Genomic DNA, 24,259 nt, shown 5'->3' on the forward strand with positions numbered 1-24,259 from the left:
GTGTGTAGGGGTCTATGGGGGCTATGGGGGCTATAGGGGGTTTTATAGGGGTTTTATAGGGGCTATAGGGCCTATGGGGGCTATAGGGGGTTCTATAGGGGCTATAGGGCCTATGGGGGCTATGGGGGCTATAGGGGATGGGCGTTCTATAGGGGCTATAGGGCCTATGGGGGTGTGTAGGGCTATGGGGGCTATAGGGGGGTCTATAGGGGCTATGGGGGCTATAGGGGGTTTTATAGGGGGTATAGGGGCCTATGGGGGCTATAGGGGATGGGGGGGCTATAGGGCCTATGGGGGTGTGTAGGGGCCTATAGGGGCCTATAGGGTTCTGTAGGGGTCTATAGGGGCTGTGTAGGGCTGTAGGGGGAGTGTGTAGGGTGTGAGTAAGGCCTGTGGGGGTGTGTAGGAGGCGTGTAGGGTGTGTGTAGGGGATGTGTAGGTGTGTAGGGGTGTACACCCCTGTGTAGGCCCATAGGGCTCTATAGGGGTCTATAGGGCTGTGTAGGGGGTCTCCATGTGTGTCATGGCACCCCTGAAACTCACCCCCGGCCCCATTGATCACCCCCGGCCCCATTGATCACCCCCAGACTCATTCACGCCCTGCCCCATTCATCCCCCATTCATTCATCACCTTCGAGCCCCATTCACCCCCTAGAACTAACGAACCCCCAGCACTAATTAACCCCCCAGCACTAATTAACCCCCCAGACTCATTCACCCCCACCCCATTCATTCATCACCTTTGAGCCCCATTCACCCCCCCAGGCCTAATTAACCCCCGGCCCCATTCATTCATCCCCCACTCCCATTCATCCTCCCCAGACTCACTCACCCCGACCCCCATTCACAGCCGGCCCCATTCATTCATCCCCCAGCCCCATTCATCCCCTTCGAGCCCCAAATGAACTCCCAGCTGTAATTAACTCCCAGCCCCATTAATTGTTGCCCCCAGCCCCATTAATTTCCCCCCCAGCCCCATTAATTTTCTCCCCCAGCCCTAATTAACCACCAGCCCCAATTAACCCCCAGCCCCATTCATTCCCTTCCCCATTCCATTCATGCCCCCACCCCATTCATCCCCTTCAAGACCCATTAACCCCCAGCCTTAATTAACCCCCAGTCCCATTAATTTTCTCTCCCAGCCCTAATTAACCCCCAGCCCCATTAATTTTCTCTCCCAGCCCCATTCATTCTCCCCCAGACCCATTTCCCCCCTTCTGGCCCCATTCATCTCCCTGCCCCATTCAACCCCCAGCCCCAATTCACCCCCCCAAACCCATTAATCACCCCCAGCCCCATTTACCCCCCCACCCCCCTCCAGCCCCACCCCATTCATGCCCCCCCAGCCCAATTTCCCCCCCCATTCTCCCCCAGCCCCATTTAATCCCCCCGCCCCATTCATGCCCCCCCAGCCCCATTAACCCCCCATTCTCCCCAACCCCATTCATGCCACCCCAGCCCCATTAATCACCCCCAACCCCATTTAATCCCCCCACTCCATTTAACCCCCCCCCCCCCATTCATCCCCCCAGCCCCGCCCCACTCCTCCTCCCCCCATTCATCCCCCGCGTTCATTCATCCCCTCCGCGGCGGGGCTCTCTGCGCATGCGCGAGTTTCCCCCAACGACCCCACCCCTTTTTTCCCGGGCCCGGCCGGATTTTATGAATGGGCCATTGACGTCATCGGAGACCCCCCACGTGGGGCCCCCGCGCGTATAAAGGGGGCGGAGCCGGCGCTGTCCGCGGTGCTGAAGGGCGAGACGACGGCGAGACCACCGCGACCCCTCCCCCCGTTTTATCTTCCCCCCTTCTCACCGCGACCCCTCCCTTCACCTGAACCCCCTCCCCACCCCTTTTCGCGACCCCCACCCCCTCCCCCTCCCTTATCGGGACCACCCCCCGCCCCCGCTTGGAGCCCCCTCCCCCACTTTTCTTCAAGACCCCCCCCGCATTTTTAGCGCCCCTCCGCCCCCCGGCTGGAAAAGGGGGGGGGGATCCCCCGGATCGGCCGAGACCCCCCCGGAGCCGGTAGGAGCCCCCTCCCCATTTTGGATTTGGGGGTGGGGGGGGGAGGGGAGATTGGGTGGGGTCCCCCCTCCCATGGGTTTTTTTTTGGGGGTGGGGGGAGGGGTGCGAGGAGCGCGTGGGCGCGCGGGGAAGGGGCGGGGGGATGGGCGCGCGTGGGTGCGATCCCGGGGGGAGGGAGGGGAAGGGCGGGGTCCGCGTGGGTGTGGCCGTGGGGGGGGGGGTTCCCGGGGGTGGGGGGGGGGGGGGGGTGTTTGGGTGGGGGAGGGGGCGGCCGGGGGAGCGGGAAGGTGGGGGATGGGGCGAGGGGAGGGGTCGCTCACGTGCGGGTGGGCGCGCGGGCACGTGGGCTCGGGGCGCGCGCGCGGGAGTGGGCGTGGTCACACGTGCGCGTGCGCGCGCGCTCCAGGTGTGTTCACACGTGCGTGCGCGTGTGTGTGTGCGTGCAAACCAGGTGTGTCCACATGTGCGTGTGTGCGATCCAGGTGCGCTTTCCGTGTGTGTTCCAGGTGTGTTCACACCTGTGCGTTCCATTCATGTTCACACCTGTGTGTGTGTGTGTGCGTGTGTTCCGTGTGTGCTCCCTGTGTGTGTGCACACCTGTCTGCGTGTGTTCAGTGCCCGGGATTGTGCGTGTCACCCTCTGTGTGTGTCACCATGAGTGTGTCACTGTGTGTGTGTCACCTGTGTGTGTGTGTGTGTGTGTTCCCCAGGTGTTCACACCTGTGTGTTCTCTGTGTGTGTGTGTCACCTGGGGATGTGTCACCATGGGTGTGTCACCATGAGTGTGTCACCTGTGTGTATGTGTGTTCCCCAGGTGCTCACACCTGTGCATGTGTCACCTGGGGATGTGTCACCCAGTGTGTCACCCTCTGTGTGTCACCCCGTGAGCGTCACCTGGGAATGTGTCACCCTGTGAGTGTCACTCTGCGTGTGTCACCCCGTGTGTGTCACCGTGAGTGTGTCACCCTGCAGGGTCTGTGCGTGCTCACACCTGTGCGTGTGTTCTGTGTGCGTGTGTCACCTGGGAATGCGTCACCGTGAGTGTGTCACCCTGCGTGTCTCGCCCTCTGTGTGTCACCACGAGTGTCACCGTGAGTGTGTCACGCCGTGTGTCTGTGTGTGTTCCCCAGGTGTTCACACGTCTGTGTGTGCCCTCTGTGTTTCATGTGTGTTCACACCTGTGTGCATGTTCTGTGTGTTCTGTCTGTTCACACCTGTGCACTCACACCTGCATGTGTGTGTTCTGTGTGTTCACACCTGTGTGCTCACATCTGTGCGTTCACACCTCTGCATATGCTGCATTCACACCCGTGTGTATCTGTTCACACCTGTGTGTTCACACCTGCCCATGTATTCTGTGTGTGTTCTGTGTTCACACCTGTGTGTGCTGTGTTCACACCTCTGTGTATCTGTTCACACCTGTGTGTTCCGTGTATTCACAGCTGTGTGCACACCTGCACATGTGTTCTCTATGTGCGTGTGCTGTGTGTTCACACCCGTATCTGTTCACACCCGTGCGTTCACACCTGTGCATGTGTTCCGTGTATTCACACCTGTGTGTTCTGTGTATTCACAGCTGTGTGCACACCTGCGCGTGTGTTCTGTGTGTTCACACCTGTGTGTTCACACCTGTGTGTTCACACCTCTGTGTGCTGTGTGTTCACACCCATACCTGTTCAGATCTGTGTGTTCACACCTGTGCATGTGTTCCATGTGTTCACACCATGGTGTGTTCACACCTTGGGGGGAGTCCCTGGGGGTCCTGGGGGTCCCTTGGGGGTCCCCGAGGGAACCCCAGAGTGACAAAAACACACCTGGGGAGGGGTTGGGTACAAAATCTGAGGGTGGGGGGGTCAATGACATCACCACGGGTGAGCCCAACACCCCCGAGAGGTGCTGGGGGACCCCCCCACCCCAAATTTCACGTCTCACCCCAAAATCCCCCCTCTCCCCCCATTTTTGTTTCTCCAGGCACCATGACGCCCCCGCCTCGCCCCCTCCGCAGCGCCGCCCTCCTCCTCTCCATCACCCTCCTCGTCCAGAGCCGCCCCCAGCCCACCCCGCAGCCCCCCAGGACCACCCCGACCGCCGCCCCGAGCACCGCCGCCCCTCCCCACTCCATCTCCAAGCGCTCCCCGCTGCCGCCCTCACCCCACCAGTCCGACGTGCTGAAGGAACTGGAGGAACTGGGACGGCTCCGCGCCGAAGCCAAGCGGGACCGGCAGCGGGACCGGGAGCGGGAGCGGGAGTTGGGCTGGGCGAGTTCCCGGCAGCTCCGGCAGCAGCAGAGCCTGGAGCACCGGCTGCTGGAGCGGCGCTACCAAGAGTTGGCCGAGAGCCGGCGTCAGGCGCAGGCGGCGCGGAAGGCGGCGGCCGAGGAGGAACGTTTGGCCGACCTGGCCTCGGATCTGCTCCTGCGCTACCTCCTGAGAGGGCCCGGAGGGGTGGTGGCCGAGGATAAACGATCCGAGGAGGAGGAGGAGGAGGAGGAGGAGGAGGAAGGGTTTGGGGATGGGAAGGATGGGTTTGGTGAGGAGGAGGAGGATGGTGATGAGTTTGGTGGTTACAAGAGCAAGGATGGGTTTGGCGGTGGTGATGACCTCAGCGATGACCTTGGTGGCTACAAGGGCAAGGACAGGTTCAACCTTGGCAATGACCTCAACGATGACCTTGGTGACCACCAGACCTACAAGACCAAGGACAGGTTTGGCCTCAGCAATGACCTCAACGATGACCTTGGTGGCTACAAGACCAAGGACAGGTTCAACCTTGGCAATGACCTCAACGATGACCTCGATGACCACCAGACCTACAAGACCAAGGACAGGTTTGGTTTTGGCAATGACCTCAACGACGACTTTGACGTCTACAAATCCAAGGACAGGTTCAACCTCATCAACGACCTCGACGCCTACAAGGGCGCCTACGACGCCAACGACGCCAACGAGGTCTTCAAGGTCAACCGGCGCTTCAAGCTCAAAGGCGGCGCCAACGAGGACTTGGGCGCCTTGAAGGCCAACGATGACCTCGGTGACAACTTCAAGATCAGGGGAGGCTTGGACGACCTCGACGGCAACGGCGGCTTGGAGGACAACGAGATCCTCCCGGCGCGGGGCCACCGGGGCAACCGGATCGCGGTGGCGGCGTCATCATCATCGTCATCCTCGGAGGTGACCACCGGCGATTCCGAGGAGGCGTCGCCGCAAGACCCGGCCGAGGTGGACGAGCTGGACCCCGGCACCATCGACCAACTGATCGAGCTGTCCAGCAAGCTCCACCTCCCGGCCGACGACGTGGTGGACATCATCCACGACGTGGAGCAGAAACGCAAAGAGGAGGAGGCCACGGGCATGGCCATGGCCGCCATGGGCGCGGTGGCACCGCCCATGGACGAGGAGACGCCGCCGCCGAAGCTGCCGGGTCGTGTCCCCAAATCCAGGATCCGGCCACCGGAGCAGATCCCGGCCAGGACTTTCCTGCCCCGGGGCCCCCCGCCCCCGCTGAGGGATCGCCAGATGGAGAAATACCTGGAGAGGGTTTTGGGGAGCCCCCCCCGGGGGTATCCCTGAGTTTTGGGGTTCCCCCCCCCAGAAAAAAAAACCCCAACCCCCCCCTCCCCCTCCCCATGCTCGGGTGTGTTGTCCCCTCCCAGGTTGTCCCAGTTTGTCCCAGTTTGTCCCAGTTCTGACTGTAGAGTCCCCCACTGCCATCCTGTCCCGGTCTCACGGTTCCCGTTGTCCCAACCCCCCTCCCAGTCAATCCCAGTTCTGTCCACTCCCGGTTCCGGTTTGTCACCGTTCGGCCCCAGTCCCTCCCAGTCCCCCCCAGTTCCATCCCAGTCCCTCCCAGTCCCCTCCCAGTTCCCTCCCAGTCCATCCCAGTCCATCCCAGTCCCTCCCAGTTCCCTCCCAGTCCATTCCCAGTTCCCTCCCAGTCCATCCCAGTTCATCCCAGTTCCCTCCAATCCCTCCCAGTCCATTCCCAGTTCCCTCCCAGTCCATCCCAGTCCATCCCAGTCCCTCCCAGTCCATCCCAGTCCCTCCCAGTTCCCTTCCAGTCCATTCCCAGTTCCCTCTAATCTCTCCCAGTTTCCCCCCAGTTTCCCCCCAATCCCTCCCAGTCCATCCCAGTCCCTCCCAGTTTGATCCCAGTCCCTCCCAGTTCCCTCCAATCCCTCCCAGTCCATTCCCAGTTTCCCCCCAGTCCCTCCCAGTCTATCCCAGTTCCCTCCCAGTCCATCCCAGTTTGATCCCAGTTCCCTCCTAATTCCCCCCAATCCCTCCCAGTCCCTCCCAGTCCATTCCCAGTTCCCTCTAATCTCTCCCAGTTTCCCCCCAGTTCCTCCCCAGTCCATCCCAGTCCATCCCAGTCCCTCCCAGTTCCCCGCGGGGGGGTTGCCTGTAAATAACCCCCCAATCACTAATTTTGCTAACGAATAAAAGCGACTATTTTAGTACGAGTTCCTCCCGGTTTTTGGGGGGGGGGGGGGGGAGGTGGGGGCTCCTCCTGCCCCCCCCCGGGGCAAATTCGGACCCCCCAGGGGTAAAAGAGCCCTAAAAAAGGGTCAAAGTAACCCCAAAAAGGGAAAAAATGACCCCAAAAAGAGAATTAGTGACACCAAAAAGAGAATTTATGACACCAAAAAGGGAAGAAATGAACCCAAATAGGGAATAAATGACGCCAAAAAGGGAATAAATTACCCCAAAAAGAGAATTAATTACCCCAAAAAGAGAATAAATTGCCCCAAAAAGGGAATGACCCCAAAAAGAGAATTAATTACCCCAAAAAGAGAATAAATTGCCCCAAAATGGGGCAAAATGTCCCCCAAAAGAGGTAAAATGAACCCAATAAAGGAAAAATGAGAATAAATGATCCCAAAAAGAGAATTTATGATCCCAAAAAGGGAATAAATGAACCCAAAAAGAGAATAAATTACCCCCCAAAAAAGGGGTAAAATATCCCCCAAATGGGGTGAAATTAACCCAATAAAGGAAAAATACCCCTAAAAAGAGAATAAATGACCCCAAAATGGGGTGAAATAAATGCAAAAGGGGGAAAATAACCCCAAAAAAATGAAAATAAATCCAAAGTGGGATAAAATAAACCCAAAATTGGATAAAGTAAACTCAAAAGAGGTAAAATAACTCCAAAAAGGAGTTAACCCCAAAATAGGGTAAAAAACTCCAAAGAGATAAAAAACAAACTAAATACAGGAGAAATAACCCCAAAAAAGGCTAAAATAACCCCAAAAAGAGACGAAATAACCCCAAAAATGGGTAAAAATCCCTGAAATAGGTAAAATATAAATCAAATAAAGGATAAAATGACCCCAAAAAAGGACAAAATAACCCCAAAATCTGTAAAAATAATCCCCCAAAAACGTAAAAAACCCCAAAATTCGCCAAAATAAACCCAAAAAAGGAGCAAATAACCCCAAAAATCCCATTTTGAACCCCCCCGAATCACCAAGCTCAGCCCGAGTCTCCACAGATTTTATTCCAAATTTTTTTTCCCTTTTTTTTGGGGGGGTGGGGGCTCCGTGGTCCCATAATTGAGGGGGGGGGGGTGTCCCTAAAAATTTGGGGGGGATCCCCAAAAAATTTCGAGCAGGATCCCCAAAAAAATTCGGGGTGGGGGGAACCTTCAAAGGAATCCCCCCACCCCAAAAAAAAGGAGCTGGGAATTTGTGGGAAATTTTGGGGGGGAACCCCCAAATTGGGACCCCCCAAAAAAAATTTGGGGACCCCAAAAATTCGGGGCCCCTCCCTTATAGATATATTTACAATTTGGGGGGGCCATAGGGGGGTGTCCCCTTCTCCTCCCCCCGTTTTTCTCCAGGCTGGGATTGGTCCCATGGGGTCCCCAAAAATTTGAGGGGGGGGTCCTCAATATTTGAGGGGGGGGTCCCCCAAAAATTTGTGGGGGTTTGCAGGGGGGGCTACGCCAGCCCCATTTCCTCCAGGACGCTGCGGGGAGATTCGTCCTCCTGGGGGGGGGGGGAAAGAAGGGGTTAAATTTGGGGGGAAAGGGGGGAGAGAACCCCAAAATTTGGGAGGAAAACCTCAAAATCTGGGGGGGATGGACCTCAAAATTTGGGGGTTTGGATCCCAAAATTTGGGGGAAAGACCCCAAAATTTGGGGGGTTGGACATCAATATTTGGGGTGTTTGGACCCTAAAATTTGGTGGGGAAGATCCCAAAATTTGGGGGGATTGGACTCTAAAATTTGGGGGGTTGGACCCCAAAACTTTGGGGGAAAGATCCCAAAATTTGGGGGGGTGGATCCCAAAATTTGGGGGTTTGGACCTCAAAATTTGGGGGAAAAGATCCCAAAATTTGGGGGGGTTGGATCGCAAAATTTGGGGGGCTTGGACCCTAAAATTTTTGGGGTTGGACCCTAAAATTTGGGGAGTTGGACCCCAAAATTTGGAGGGGTTGGACCTCAATATTTGGGGCGTTTGGACCCTAAAATTTTGGGGGAAAGACCCCAAAATTTGTGGGGGATGGATCCCAAAATCTGGGGGGAAAAGGGGGGAATAAAGGGGGAAGCAACTCCAGGATTTGGGGGGACTGAACCCCAAAATTTTGGGGGGGGGGAAAGGAGAGAACTAACCCGAAAATCTGGGGGGGGGAAAGACCCAAAAATTGGGGGGCAAAGGGGGAGAGAACCCCAAAATTTGGGGGGCCCTGGGGGTGTTGAAAGGGACCCAACCCCAAAATTTGGGTTTGGGAGGCTTTGGGGTTTTTAAAAGGGAACTGAACCCCAAAATTTGGGGGTACAAAGGGGGGGACACCCCCCAAAATTTGGGGTTTCTGGGGAGGATGAAAGGGAAATTTGGGGGTGACAAGGGGGAGGTGACACAGGGGGTGACATTGGTGACGTCACACGTTCGGGGGGGGTGACACTGGGGGGTGTCACGGGTCTGGGGGGCGTGGCACACGGGAGGTGACACTGCAGGTGACACTGGTGACGTCACACGTTTTGGGGGACACCGGGGGCACATTTGGGGACACTGGGGGGGTGTCACGTGTGCGGGGGGGTGACACTGGAGGTGACACGGGGGTGACAAGGGGGAGGTGACACTGGAGGTGACATCGGTGACGTCACACGTTCGGAGGGGGTGACACGGGGGGGACCTTGGGGACACCGGGGAGGTGACACAGGGGGTGACACAGGGGGGTGACACAGGGGTGACACAGGGGGTGACACTGGGAACACATTGGGGGACACCGAGGGGTGTCACGTGTCCGGGGGGGTGACACAGGTGGGTGACAAGGGGGAGGTGGCACAGGGGAGGTGACACTGGTGACGTCACACGTTTGGGGGGGACACCGGGGGCACATCTGGGGACACAGGGGGGGTGTCACATGTCCGGGGGGGGTGACACAGGGGGGACGTGACACTGGGGGGGTGTCACAAAGTGGGAGTGACAAGGGGGAGGTGACACTGGAGGTGACACCGGACACGGGGGGGACCTTGGGGACACGGGGGGGGGTGACACTGGTGACGTCACACGTTTGGGGGGGACACCGGGGGTGACACAGGGGAGGTGGCACACGGGGGGAGGTGACACCGGAGGTGACACTGCTGCAGCTGTGACTCATTTCCCTGCAGCGCCCGAGGGGCCCCCCCGAGCTCTGCAGCAAAACGGGGAGGGGGACAAACCAGTTTGGGGGGGCTCAAACCAGTTTGGGGGGGCTCAAACCAGTTTGGGGGGGCTCAAACCAGTTTGGGGGGTCCATCCCAGTTTGGGGGGGGTCATTCCCAGTTTGGGGGGTCAAACCAGTTTGGAAGGGTCCATCCCAGTTTGGGGGGTCCATCCCAGTTTGGGGGGGCTCTGTCCCAGTTTGGGGGCTCTGTCCCAGTTTGGGGGGTCCATCCCAGTTTGGGAAGTTCCAAACCAGTTTGGGGGGGCTCAGTCCCAGTTTGGGGGGGCTCTGTCCCAGTTTGGGGGTCCATCCCAGTTTGGGGGGGCTCAGTCCCAGTTTGGGGGCTCTGTCCCACTTTGGGGGTCCATCCCAGTTTGGGGGGGCTCAGTCCCAGTTTGAGGGGGGTTTAATCCCAGTTTGGGGGCTCTGTCCCAGTTTGGGGGGCTCAGTCCCAGTTTGGGGGGCTCTGTCCCAGTTTGGGGGGTCCACGCCCCCCTCCCCATGGATTTTGGACCCACCACGACCCCACCAGGTCCCCCCTGGATTTTGGGGCGTCCCCAACCCCACCCACCGGATTTTTTGGGATTTTTTGGGGATTTTTTCGGGACTTTTTGGGTTCTCCAACCCCTCCCAGTGGATTTTTGGACTCACCACGACCCTAAAAGAACCTCCATGGATTTTGGGGTGTCCCCATCCCCTCCTGGTGGATTTTTGGGGGAATTTTTTGGATTTTTGGGTTCTCCAACCCCTCCCCGTGGAGTTTTTGGGATTTTTGGGGATTTTTTTGGGATTTTTCGGGGGGATTTTCGGGGTGTCCCCACCTCCTGCAGCAGGTCCGCCTGCTCGATGGCCTTGAGGACGCTTTTCTTGGAGGTGTCCTGGATCTCGCCGCCCATCACGAACTCGTCCAGGATGAAGTAGGCCTTCTCGAAGTTGAAGATGATGTCCAGCTCACACACCTGCCCGGGACATTGGGGGGCTCTTGGTGGCACTTGAGGGGCTCCTGGAGAACCTTGGGGTGGCCCAGGTGACCCTGAGATGACCCTGAGGGGTCCCTGATGATCCTGAGGTGTCCCTGATGTCCCTGAGATGTTTCTGGTGACCACAAGATGTCCCTGAGGTGTCCCTGATGTCCCTGAGATGTCCCTGGTGACCCCTGAGATGTCCTTGAGATGTTCAGGTGACCACAGGATGTCCCTGATGACCTCGGGATGTCCCTGAGGTGTCTCTGAGGTGTCCCCGGTGACCCTGAGGTGACCCTGATGTTCTTGAGATGTTTCTGGTGACCCCAGGATGTCCCTGAGGTGTCCCTGATGATCCTGAGGTGATCCTGGTGTCCCTGAGATGTTTCTGGTGACCCTGATGTGTCCCTGGTGACCACAGGATGTCCCTGATGACCTTGGGATGTCCCTGAGATGTTTCTGACGACCCTGAGATGTCCCTGAGGTGTCCCTGATGTCCCTGAGATGTTTCTGGTGACCACAGGATGTCCTTGAGATGACCCTGTTGTCCCTGAGGTGACCCTGATGACCCCAGGACATCTCTGGTGACGCCGGCATGTCTCTGGTGTGTCCCTGGTGTCCCCCTGATGTCCCTGAGATGTTTCTGATGACCCTGAGGTGTCCCTGATGACGCCTGACGTGTCCCTGAGATGTCCCTGGTGACCCTGGGGTGTCCTTGATGCTCTTGAGATGTTTCTGATGTCCCTGAGATGTTTCTAGTGACCCCAGGATGTCCCTGAGATGTTTCTGATGTCCCTGAGGTGTCCCTGATGATCCTGAGATGTTTCTGGTGACCCCAGGATGTCCCTGAGGTGTCCCTGATGTCCCTGGGATGTCCCTGATGACCCTGAGATGTTTCTGAGGTCCCTGAGGTGTCCCTGATGTCCCTGAGATGTTTCTGGTGACCCTGAGGTGTTTCTGGTGACCCCGGGGTGTCCCTGGCGACCCTGGGATGTCCTTGATGCTCTTGAGATGTTTCTGGTGACCCTGAGGTGTCCCTGACGTCCCCGAGGTGTTTCTGGTGGCCCCAGGACATCCCCGTGGTGTCCCCCCGGGGCCGCGTCCCCACTCACGCTGCCGAAGTACTTGTCGAGCAGCTCCACGTAGCGGTGGATGAGCTCCAGCGTGATCAGCTCGTTGTCCTGGCCCTCGATGGCGCAGCAGAAGTACAGGCTGGCGTACCTGGGGGACATCAGGAGGTGGGGACGTCCCCATGGCCACCAGAACCCAACGTGGATGTGGGGACGTCCCCATGGCCACCAGAACCCAACGTGGATGTGGGGACGTCCCCATGGCCACCAGGACCCAACGTGGACGTGGGGACGTCCCCATGGCCACCAGGACCCAACGTGGATGTGGGGACGTCCCCATGGCCACCAGAACCCAACGTGGACGTGGGACGTCCCCAGCCCTACCGGACCCAACGTGGACGTGGGGACGTCCCCATGGCCACCAGGACCCAACGTGGACGTGGGGACGTCCCCATGGCCACCAGGACCCAACGTGGACGTGGGGATGTCCCCATGGCCACCAGGACCCAACGTGGACGTGGGGATGTCCCCATGGCCACCAGGACCCACCAAGGCACAGGGATGTGGCCTCGAGGAGACTCCAGGGGTCAGCAGGGTCAGGTCAAGGGTGGTCAAGCCATTGTGGTCAAGCCAATCGTGGTCAACTCATCGTGGTCAACTCATCAAGGTCAACCCATCATGGTCAACCCAACCACGATCAATTGACCATGGTCAACTCATCATGGTCAAGCCAACCATAGTCAACCCAATCAAGGTCAACCCAACCATGATCAACCCATCATGGTCAACCCAATCAAGGTCAACTCAACCATGGTCAAGCCAACCATGGTCAACTCAATCATGGTCAACCCATCATGGTTAACCCAACCATGGTCAATCCAAGCATGGTCAACTCATTGTGGTCAACCCATCATGATCAACTCATGAAGGTCAACCCAATCAAGGTCAACTCAACCATGGTCAAGCCAGCCATGGTCAGCTCATGAAGGTTGACCCAACCATGGTCAACCCATCATGGTCAACTCAATCATGGTCAAGCCAACCATGGTCAACCCATTATGATCAACCCATCATGGTCAACTTGACCATGGTCAAACCATCATGGTCAACGCAACCATGATCAACCCATCACAGTCAACTCATGAAGGTCAACCCAACCATGATCAACCCAACCATGGTCAACCCAACCACGGTCAACCCATCATGATCAACCCAACATGGTCAACTTGACCATGGTCAACCCAACCATGGTCAACCCATCATGGTCAACTCAATCATGGTCAACCCATCATGGTCAACTTGACCATGGTCAACCCAACCATGATCAACCCATCATGGTCACCCCATCATGGTCAACTTGACCATGGTCAACCCATCACAGTCAACTCATGAAGGTCAACCCAACCATAATCAACCCACCATGGTCAACCCACCATGGTCAACCCATCATGGTCAACTCAATCGTGGTCAACCCAACCATAATCAACCCACCCTGGTCATCCCCACCACGGCCAACCCACCCATTTCTGGCTCAGAAAATCCCTTGTTTTTCCCGCGAATCCCCGTTCCTTTCGATTTCCCCTCAACTTTTTCATTTTTTTGACGACCAAACCTCGCTTCCCACCATTTTTTTGGGGGTTTTTTTCTGTACCTCTTGTAGACCACCTTGAGGTCCCTCCACTCGAGGAAGCTGCACATTTTGGGCTTCCTGGCCAGCACCACCTGCATCAGCTCCCGCACCATCTTCTTCTTGTCCTTGTCGGCCGTGGCCAGGTACCACTTCTGCAGCCTCAGTTTCCCTTGGCGGCTGAACAGCAGCATGAACCGCATCTGGGGTGTGGGGCGGGGGTCACTGGGGGAACTGGGAGGGACTGGGAGGGACTGGGAGGGACTGGGAAGGGGTTTGGGGGAGTTTTGGGGGGATTTGGAGGAGTTTTAAGGGGATTTGGGGGCACTGGGATGGACTGGGAGGGAACTGGGATGGACTGGGAGGGACTGGGATGGACTGGGAGGGAACTGGGATCGAACTGGGATGGACTGGGAGGGAACTGGGAGGGAACTGGGATGGACTGGGAGGGGACTGGGATGGAACTGGGATCAAACTGGGAGGGACTGGGAGGGACTGGGAGGGTTTAGGGGTTTGGGGGAGTTTTGGGGTTTTGGGGTTTGGGGGTTTTGGGGGATTTGGGGTCCGGGGATGGGATTGGGTTGGGGAGATTTTTGGGTTTTTTGGGGGTTGGGGAGGATTTTAGGGGCATTTTGGGGGATTTTGGTGGATTTGGTCCGGGGAAGGATTTTGGGGGATTTTAGAGGATTTTGGGGTCCAGGGAAGGATTCTGGGGGGATTTCAGAGGATTTTGGGGTCCGGGGAAGGATTCTGGGGGGATTTCAGAGGATTTTGGGGTCCGGGGAAGGATTCTGGGGGGATTTCAGAGGATTTTGGGGTCCGGGGAAGGATTCTGGGGAGATTTCAGAGGATTTTGGGGTCCGGGGATGGATTTTGGGGGGATTTCGGGGGATTCGGGGCTGGGGGAGGGGTGAGGTCACGTGGGACCGAACCCCGGGAAAATCTCGGACCCCGCCGTGGGAACCCCCGAGGGTCACGTGCCCAAAGGTCAAAGGTCACCCCACCGAGGTCACCCCCCCAATCCCCCCTCCCACGTGACCGCCCCTCCCCAACCACGTGACCACCCCCCTCCCCCTTTGCTCACCATAGCGCCGGGTCCCGGGGGGGGAGGGCCCGCGGCCGAGGCCGGGACCGGGGGCTCGGGGAGGGGTCGGGGGGGTCCGGGGGGGGTCCCGGGGGGGTCCCGGGGGTCGGGGGGGGTCGGACGGGGCCGTTCCGCGCCTCCGGCAGCGCCGCGCCGGGCCCGCCGCTTCCGGGTGTGACGTCACCGCGCATGCGCCCGGGGCGCGGCGTGTCGCCATGGCGACCGCCAAAGGGGCGTGGTCTAGGGTGTGGTTTACCGCTGATTGGGCGGGGGTTTCCATAGCAACAGGGAGTGGGCGGGGTTTGTCGCCAAGGTAACCCGGGCGCGCTTCCCGCCGGCGGGCGGGTGTTGCCGTGGTAACGAGCAAGGGGCGTGGTCTAAGGAGAAGGGGGCGGGGCTGTTGCCATGGCAACGCGGAGCTGGCGGGTAACGGTTGCTATGGGGGTGTTGCTATGGTAACGGAGGGGGATTTTGGGGGAAAAAGGAGAATTTGGGGTTCTGGGGTTGGACAGAAACAAGCCCAGGACAGGAGCGACCACACGGCCGGGGTTTGGGGTGATCCCCAATAAAATTAATAGATGTAATAAATTTTATCGATTTAATACATTAAATATATTTGATATACTTAATAAATTTATTATATTCAATATACTTAATATATTAAACTCTTCACAATAAATTACCGCTTCCACAAACGACAATTTTGGGATGCCCCCATTTTGGGTTGTCCCAGTTTTGGGACGGCCCCAATTTTAGGGTTCCCCAATTTTGGGGTCTCCTCAATTTTGGGGTGTCCCAATTTGGGGCTGCTCAGGGCTCCGTCACCTGCCCCACAAAGAGAACGGCGCCTGTGGGGGAAGAGAGGGGGGTCAGGGGCACCCCCAGCCCCAAATCTGTGGGGTCGAGATGCCCCCAAACCCCCAAAATTCTGCAAAATCCCCCCAAAAACCCTCAAATCCCCCCAAATCCCACAAAACCCCTAAATCTCCACAAACCCCCCAAATTCCCCCAATCCCCCCAACTGCCCAAATCCACCCGAAATCCTCAAAACTCCCCAAATCCCCCCAAAATCCTCCCATTCCCCCAAATCTCCCAAAAATCCCCCAAATCCCACAAACCCTCGCAAATCCTCAAAATCCTCAAAATTCCTCAAACCCCCCAAAAACCCCAAAACCCCCAAATCTCCCGAATCCCCCAAACCCCCCACAAAATCTCCAAACCTTCAAAAGCCCTAAAATCCTTCAAAATCCCAAAATCCCCCCAAATCCCCCAAAATTCCCAAAATCCCCCAAAATGCCCCAAATCCCCCCAAACCTGTGGGGCGGTGGCGGATGAGGAAGAGGAAGGGTCGATCCAAGACGATTTCGGGGGGGGCCATGCGGGAATAAACCACGGCAGCTGCGGGATGGGGGGGGGACAGTGAGACCCCCAAAATCCCCGAAATCCCGCAAAACCCCTAAACCCTCCAAATTCCCCCCAAATCCCCCCAAAATTCCCCCAAAACTCCCCCCAAAATTCCCCCTAAATTCCCCCCAAAATTCCCCCCAAAATTCCCCTTAAATTCCCCCAAAATTGCCCCCAAAATTCCTCCCAAAATTCCCCCAAAAATCCCCCCCAACTTCCCCAAATTCCCCCCAAAATTCCCCCCAAATTCTCCCAAAATTCCTCCCAAAATTCCCCCAAAAATCCCCCCCAAATTCCTCCCAAAATTCCCCCCAAAATCCCCCCAAAATTCCCTCTAAATTCCCCCAAAATTCCCCCCAAAATTCCCCCAAATTTCCTCCCAAAATTCCCCCAAAATTCCCCCCAAAATTCCCCCCAAAAATTCCTCCCAAAATCCCCCCAAAATTCCCCCAAATCCCCCAAACCTTCCAAAATCCCCCAAAATCTCCCAAAATCCCCAAAAATGCCCTAAATCCCCCAAAGTCCCAAATCCTCCAAACCTCCAAAATCCCCCACACCTCCCAAACCCCAAAATCCCCAAATCTCCCAAATTCCCCCCAAATCCCCCAAAACCCCAAACTTCCTAAAATCCCCAAATCCCCCTAAACATCCCAAAACCTCAAAATCCCCTCAAACCTCCAAATTCCCCCAAAATCCCCCAAAATCCCAAATCCTCCAAACCCCCCAAATCCCAAAATCTCCCCAAATCTCCAGAAATCCCAAAAATGCCCCAAAATGCCCCGAACCTGAGGCCGAGGCTGCCTCGGTGCCGTTTTCGGTCACCTCCATCCGAACTTTCTGCAGCACCGGGCCCAGAACGAGCTGCTCCTCACCTGGAGGGGACATTGGGGACATTTGGGGGAAAATTGGGAAAATTGAGATTTGGGGACGTGGGGGACATTGGGGACAAATGGGGGAAATGGGGAAAAATGGGGAAATTTGGGTGAAAATTGGGGAAAATTGAGATTTGGGGACACTGGGAACGTTGGGGGGACTGGGGAAAAAAATGGGGGAAAATTGGGAAAAATTATATTTGGGGACATTGGGGACATTGGGGACATTTGGGGGAAAATGGGGAAAATTGAGATTTGGGGACATTGGGGACATTGGGGACATTTAGGGACATTGGGGGAAAATGGGGAAATTTGGGGACATTGGGGACATTGGGAATGTTGGGCGGATTGGGGAAAAAATAGGGGAAAATTGGGAAAAATTATATTTGGGGACACTGGGGACATTTGGGGACAAATGGGGAAATTTGGGGGAAAATCGGGAAAAATTAGATTTGGAGACATTGGGGAAAATGGGGAAATTTGGGGACATTGGGGACATTGGGAATGTTGGAGGGATTGGGGAAAAAACAGGGGAAATTGGGAAAATGAAATTTGGGGACATTGGGGGACAGCAAGGACATCAAAGACTTTGGGGAAAAAAATGGGAAAATTTGGGGGAAAATGGGAAAAAATGAGATTTGGGGACATTGGGGACATTGGGGGAAAAATTGGGAAAAAAAATTGGGGAAAATTGGTAAAAATGAGATTTCAGTGATGGGGACATTTGGGGACATTTGGGGACATTTGGGGACGTCACCTGTCACGGGGGAGAAGTCGGCGCGCTCCGGGTCGAAGAGGTCGAGGATCCCCAAGGCCTTGAGGGGACCCCGGAGGTCCCAGGAGGTCTCCAGGGAGAAGCTGGGCGAGGGTGGCAACGTCCCCAATGTCCCCCAATGTCCCCAATGATGTCCCCAGTGTCCCCAAATGTACCCAATCCCCCCCAATGTCCCCAATGTCCCCGTGTCCCCAATGTCCCCAGTGTCCCCAATGTCCCCAATGTCCCCAATGTCCCCAATGATGTCCCCAGTGTCCCCAAATGTACCCAATCCCCCCCAATGTCCCCAATGTCCCCAATCCCCCCAATGTCCCCAGTGTCCCCAATGTCCCCAAATCCCATTTTTCCCAATTTCTCCCCATTTTAATCCCAAATTTCTCCATTTTCCCCCCAATGTCCCCAACGTCCCCAATGTCGCCCCAATGCCCCCAATTCCCCCAATCCCCCCAACCCTCCCAAATGTCCCCAATGTCCCCAATGTCCCCAAATCTCATTTTTCCCAATTTTCCCCCCAAATTTCTCCATTTTTCCCTCAATCCCCCCAAATGTCCCCAACTCCTCCAATGTCCCCAACATCCCCAGTGTCCCCAATGTCCCCAAATGTCTCCAACCCCCCCAATGTCCCCAATGTCCGCAATGTCCCCAACGTCCCCAAATGTCCCCAATGTCCCCGAATGTACCCAATCCCCCCCAATGTCTCCAACCCCCCCAATGTCCCCAATGTCCCCAAATGTACCCAATCCCCCCCAATGTCCCCAAATGTACCCAATCCCCCCCAATGTCTCCAATGTCCCCAACATCCCCAACATCCCCATGTCCCCAGTGTCCCCGCCCTCACCGTGGCACCGCCAGCACGCGGGGCGCGGGCCGCAGCTGCGCCACCCACGCGGTGACGCTGCGGGCGTCCAGCAGCGGCACCAGGGTGACAACGGGGACGTGGCGCTCCAGGGGCGCCAGCAGCAGCAGGGCCACCTCCCCCCCCGCGTACGGCACCTCGGCCACCACGAACGGGACCCCCCCGGGGGACTCGAAGTCACCTGGGGGGGGTGACAATGAGGGGGGGGAGGGGTCAGAAGGGACACGGGGATGGACAGGGGGACATTGGGGACGGACAGGGGGACATTGGGGACAGACAGGGGGACATTGGGGGTGGACAGGGGGACATTGGGGACAGACAGGGGGACATTGGGGACGGACAGGGGACATTGGGGACGGACAGGGGGACAGGGGATGGACAGGGGACATTGGGGGTGGACAGGGGACATTGGGAACGGACAGGGGACAGGGGGATGGACAGGGGACATTGGGGGTGGACAGGGGACAGGGGCGGACAGGGGGACATTGGGGGTGGACAGGGGACATTGGGGACGGACAGGGGGACATTGGAGGGGTCAGAAGGGACATGGGGACAGACAGGGGGACATTAGGGACGGACAGGGGACAGGGGGCGGACAGGGGGACATTGGGGGGACGGACAGGGGACAGTGGGGTGGACAGGGGACATTGGGGGTGGACAGGGGACATTGGGGACGGACAGGGGACAGGGGGACGGACAGGGGGACATTGGGGACGGACAGGGGGACATTGGGGGTGGACAGGGGGACATTGGGGACGGACAGGGGGACATTGGGGACGGACAGGGGGACATTGGGGTGGACAGGGGGACATTGGAGGGGTCAGAAGGACATGGGGACAGACAGGGGGGGAGCGGACAGGGGACATGGGGGCGGACAGGGGACATTGGGGCCGGACAGGGGACAGGGGACGGACAGGGGGACATTGGGGGTGGACAGGGGACATTGGGGTGGACGGGGACATTGGGGACAGACAGGGGGACATTGGGGACGGACAGGGGGACAGGGGGACGGACAGGGGACATTGGGGGTGGACAGGGGGGGACCTGACAGGGGACATTGGGGGGTGGACAGGGGGACATTGGGGACGGACAGGGGACATTGGAGGGGTCAGAAGGGACATGGGGGACAGGGGACATTAGGCGGACGGGGACAGGGACGGACAGGGGACATTGGACAGGGGACATTGGGGGGGACGGGGACATTGGGGGTGGACAGGGGACATGGGGACGACAGGGACAGACGGACATTGGGGGACATTGGACAGGGGACATTGGGAGGGGCAAGGGACATGGGACAGACATTGGGGGGACGGGGACATGGGGGGGGACAGGGGGACATTGGGGCGGACAGGACAGGGGGACGGGGACTGGGGGTGGGGGGACATTGGGGGTGACAGGGGGACATTGGGGACAGACAGGGGGACATGGGGGGACACAGGGGACATGGGGTGACAGCGACAGGGGACAGGACAGGGTGACAGGGGACATTGGGCGGACAGGGGGGGGGACACGGGGGGACAGGGGACGGGGGACGTGGACAGGGGGACATTGGGGACGGACAGGGGACATTGGGGACGGACAGGGGGACATTGGAGGGGTCAGAAGGGACATGGGGACAGACAGGGGGACATTGGGGGTGGCATCCAGGGTGACACTGGGTGACACAGGAGGTACCCCAGGTGCCACATGAGGTGTCCCAGGTGACACACGGGTGACACACAGGTGACACAGGCGACACAGGTGACACACAGGAGGTGACACAGGTGACATGGGTGCCCCCCAGGTGACACAGGTGACACACAGGTGACACACAGGAGGTGACCCAGGAGGTGATACAGGTAACATGCAGGTCACACAAGAGGTGACACAGATGACACAGATGGCACACAGGTGGCATAGATGACATGGGAGATGACACACAGGTGACACACAGGAGGTGACACACAGGAGGTGACACACAGGTGACACAGGTGCCGCCCTCACCACATCTCAGCCTCAGCGTCGCCTCCATCATGGGCACAGTAACACAGATCACACAGGTGACACAGGTGACACACAGGACACACAGGAGGTGACACACAGATGACACACAGGTGATACAAGTAGCACAGGTGACACAGGTGACACAGGTGACACCCAGGTGACACAGGAGGTGACACACAGGAGATGACACACAGGTGACACAGGTGCCACCCTCACCACATCTCAGCCTCAGCGTCGCCTCCATCACGTCCGCGCTGCCCTCGGAGCCGTCGGGGCGCAGGAAGGGCCGGGCCCGGGTGGCTCCGGGCGGGAACGGGACCCCCCAGGACCCCCCGAAGAACTCAGCGCTGGCCGCCAACAGCCGGACACGGGGGGACAGCGCCCCGGGGGGCACCAGGCCGGACACCAGCCCTGGGGGGACAGCACGGGGTCAGTGATGCCAAAAAAACCCCATTGATCCTAAAAAATCCCAATTGATCCCAAAGAAATCCCATTGATCCCCAAAAAATCCCATTGATCCTAAAAAATCCCATTGATCCCAAAAAAATCCCATTGATCCCGAAAAAATCCCAGTGATCCCAAAGAAATCTCATTGATCCTCAAAAATCCCATTGATCCCGGAAAAATCTCATTGATTCAAAAAAAACCCATTGATCCTTAAAAATCCCATTGATCCTAAAAAATCCCATTGATCCCAAAAAATAAAAAAATCCCATTGATCCCGAAAAAATCTCATTGATCCTAAAAAAATCCCATTGATCCTAAAAAATCCCATTGATCCCCAAAAAAATCCCATTGATCCCAAAAAAATCCCATTGATCCCGAAAAAATCCCATTGATGCCAAAAAAAACCCATTGATGCCAAAAAATCCCATTGATTCCAAAAAAATCCCATTGATGCCAAAAAATCCCATTGATTCAAAAACCATGATGCCAAAAAATCCCATTGATTCAAAAAAATCCCATTGATCCCGGAAAAATCTCATTGATTCAAAAAAAACCCATTGATCCTTAAAAATCCCATTGATCCTAAAAAATCCCATTGATCCCAAAAAATCCCATTGATCCTAAAAAATCCCATTGATCCCCAAAAAATCCCATTGATCCCAAAAAATCCCATTGATCCCGAAAAAATCTCATTGATTAAAAAAAAACCCATTGATCTAAAAAAATCCCATTGATCCCGAAAAAATCCCATTGATCCTAAAAAATCCCATTGATCCCCAAAAAATCCCATTGATCCCAAAAAAATCCCATTGATCCTTAAAAATCCCATTGATCCCGAAAAAATCCCATTGATCCCCAAAAAAATCCCATTGATCCCAAAAAAATCCCATTGATCCTAAAAAATCCCATTTATCCTTAAAAATCCCATTGATCCCCAAAAAAATCCCATTGAGCCCAAAAAAATCCCATTGATCCTAAAAAATCCCATTGATCCTTAAAAATCCCATTGATCCCCAAAATAATCCCATTGATCCCGAAAAAATCCCATTGATCCTTAAAAATCCCATTGATCCCCAAAAAAATCCCATTGATCCCGAAAAAATCCCATTGATCCTTAAAAATCCCATTGATCCTAAAAAATCCCATTGATCCCCAAAAAAATCCCATTGATCCAAAAAATCCCATTGATCCTAAAAAATCCCATTGATCCCGAAAAAATCCCATTGATCCTAAAAAAATACCATTGATCCTTAAAAATCCCATTGATCCCCAAAAAAATCCCATTGATCCCAAAAATCCCATTGATCCCAAAAAAATCTCATTGATTCAAAAAAAACCCATTGATCCCGAAAAATCCCATTGATCCAAAAAATCCCATTGATCCCGAAAAAATCTCATTGATTCAAAAAACCCATTGATCCTTAAAAATCCCATTGATCCCGAAAAATCCCATTGATCCCGAAAAAATCCCATTGATCCCAAAAAAATCTCATTGATTCAAAAAAACCCCATTGATCCTTAAAAATCCCATTGATCCTAAAAAATCCCATTGATCCCCAAAAAAATCTCATTGATGCCAAAAAAATCCCATTGATCCTAAAAAATCCCATTGATCCTAAAAAATCCCATTGATCCCAAAAAATCCCATTGATCCTAAAAAAATCCCATTGATCCCGAAAAAATCCCATTGATCCTTAAAAATCCCATTGATCCCGAAAAAATCTCATTGATTCAAAAAAACCCCATTGATTCCCAAAAAATCCCATTGATCCTTGAAAATCCCATTGATCCTTAAAAATCCCATTGATCCTAAAAAATCCCATTGATCCCGAAAAAATCTCATTGATTCAAAAAAAACCCATTGATCCTTAAAAATCCCATTGATCCCCAAAAAATCCCATTGATCCCCCAAAAAGGGATCCCACCGCCCCCAAATCCCCAAATCCCAGGGTCCTCCCTCCCCAAATCCCCCATCCCGGGGGTCTCACCGCGTGTCCTGTCCCGGGCCCAGGCGTTGAGGGCCCTCCGAACCCCTCCCCAAAAAGGGATCCCAGGGGTTCCCCGTCCCCAAATCCCCAATGCCGGGGGTCTCACTGCCCCCAAATCCCCAATCCCGGGGTCCCAAACCCACTGATCCCCCCCAAAAGGGGGTCCCCTCCCCAAATCCCCAAATCCCCAATCCCGGGGGTCCCACTGCCCCCAAATCCCCAATGCCGGGGGTCTCACCGCGTGTCCTGTCCCGGGCCCAGGCGTTGAGGACCCTCCGAGCCCCCTCCCCATCGCGGAGCTCCAGGCGGGCGAGGCCGCGGGGTCCCAGCGCCCGCCCGAGGCGGGTGACAAAGGGACCCCTCAGGGGCACCCCCCGGGCCACAAAGAGCCCCTGGGCCACCGCCAGGGCGTGAGCGCGACCCCGCAGCGCCCGGCGCAGCCCCCGCAGCGCGGCCGGGACCCCCGGGGCTGCGGAGGGAGCGGGGAAATGGGTCAGGGAGCGGGGAAACTGAGTCAGGGAGCGGGGAAACTGAGGCACGGAGCGGGGAAACTGAGTCAGGGAGCGGGGAAAGTGAGGCACGGAGCGGGGAAACTGAGTCAGGGAGCGGGGAAATGAGTGAGGGAATGGGGAAACTGAGTCAGGGAGCGGGGAAAGTGAGGCACGGAGCGGGGAAACTGAGGCACGGAGTGGGGAAACTGAGGCACGGAGCGGGGAAATGAGTCAGGGAGCGGGGAAATGAGTGAGGGAATGGGGAAACTGAGTCAGGGAGCGGGGAAAGTGAGGCACGGAGCGGGAAAGTGAGGCACGGACGGGGAAATGAGTCAGGGAATGGGGAAACTGAGTCAGGGAAAGGGGAAACTGAGGCACGGAGCGGGAAAGTGAGGCACGGACGGGGAAATGAGTCAGGGAACTAGGCCGGGGGGAAACTGAGCTCAGGGGAAAATGGGGAAACTGCGGGACGGGGCACGCGGCACGGGGGAAACTGAGGCACGGGTGGGGAAACTGAGGCACGGGTGGGGGAATGAATATGAATGGGGAAACTGAGGCACGGATGGGGGTGACCCCCTGCCCCAATGGGGACGGGGACACCAGAGTGTCCCCAGTGGGCTGGGGACACATCAATGCCACCCCCATGGGGACAATGACCTCGAGGTTTCCCCAGTGGGGACAATGACCTCAAACCCCTCCCCCTACGGTGACAATGACATCAAACCCCACCCCCCCGCCATGGGGACAATGGCCTCAAGCCACACCCTCATGCTGACAATGACCCCAAGGTGTCCCCAATGGTGACAACGACCCCAAATCCCCCCCTCACGGTGGCAATGTCCCCAAGTGTCCCCTCCGTGTCCCCTCACCGTCGATGCTGAAGCCGATGGCCTCCTCCAGCTGCCGCCGTCCCCTCCCGGCCGTGGCCACCTGCAGGGCCACCAGCACCGAGGTGGCCCCGTAGGGTGACAGGATGACGTTGGTGTCACCTCGGGCCACCAGCGCCGCCCGGAACAGCCGCAG

General features: G+C 56.6%; 2 protein-coding genes across 2 annotated transcripts; both read right to left on the reverse strand.

Annotated features, from left to right (window-relative positions):
• Positions 1–7,765: 7,765 nt before the first annotated feature.
• Positions 7,766–14,591, reverse strand: AP1S1 (adaptor related protein complex 1 subunit sigma 1). The gene is made up of 5 exons (XM_030970061.1): positions 14,421–14,591; positions 13,361–13,539; positions 11,752–11,860; positions 10,499–10,636; positions 7,766–8,014 (listed from the first exon to the last, which is right to left on the reverse strand). Exons 1-5 carry the CDS (start codon positions 14,421–14,423, stop codon positions 7,967–7,969), a joined length of 477 nt encoding a protein of 158 aa, XP_030825921.1. The 5' UTR covers positions 14,424–14,591; the 3' UTR covers positions 7,766–7,966.
• Positions 14,592–15,230: 639 nt separating this feature from the next.
• Positions 15,231–24,259, reverse strand: SERPINE1 (serpin family E member 1; the record flags this gene model as incomplete). Its single annotated transcript, XM_030970040.1, has 8 exons — positions 15,231–15,268; positions 15,735–15,818; positions 16,610–16,696; positions 17,454–17,554; positions 18,310–18,508; positions 20,527–20,721; positions 22,984–23,214; positions 24,106–24,259. Coding segments are annotated over 8 exons (1,089 nt in total), but the record flags the coding sequence as incomplete, so codon positions are not given.

The sequence above is a fragment of the Camarhynchus parvulus genome, unplaced genomic scaffold (genome assembly GCF_901933205.1).
Source record: "Camarhynchus parvulus unplaced genomic scaffold, STF_HiC, whole genome shotgun sequence".
Lineage (NCBI taxonomy): Eukaryota > Metazoa > Chordata > Aves > Passeriformes > Thraupidae > Camarhynchus > Camarhynchus parvulus.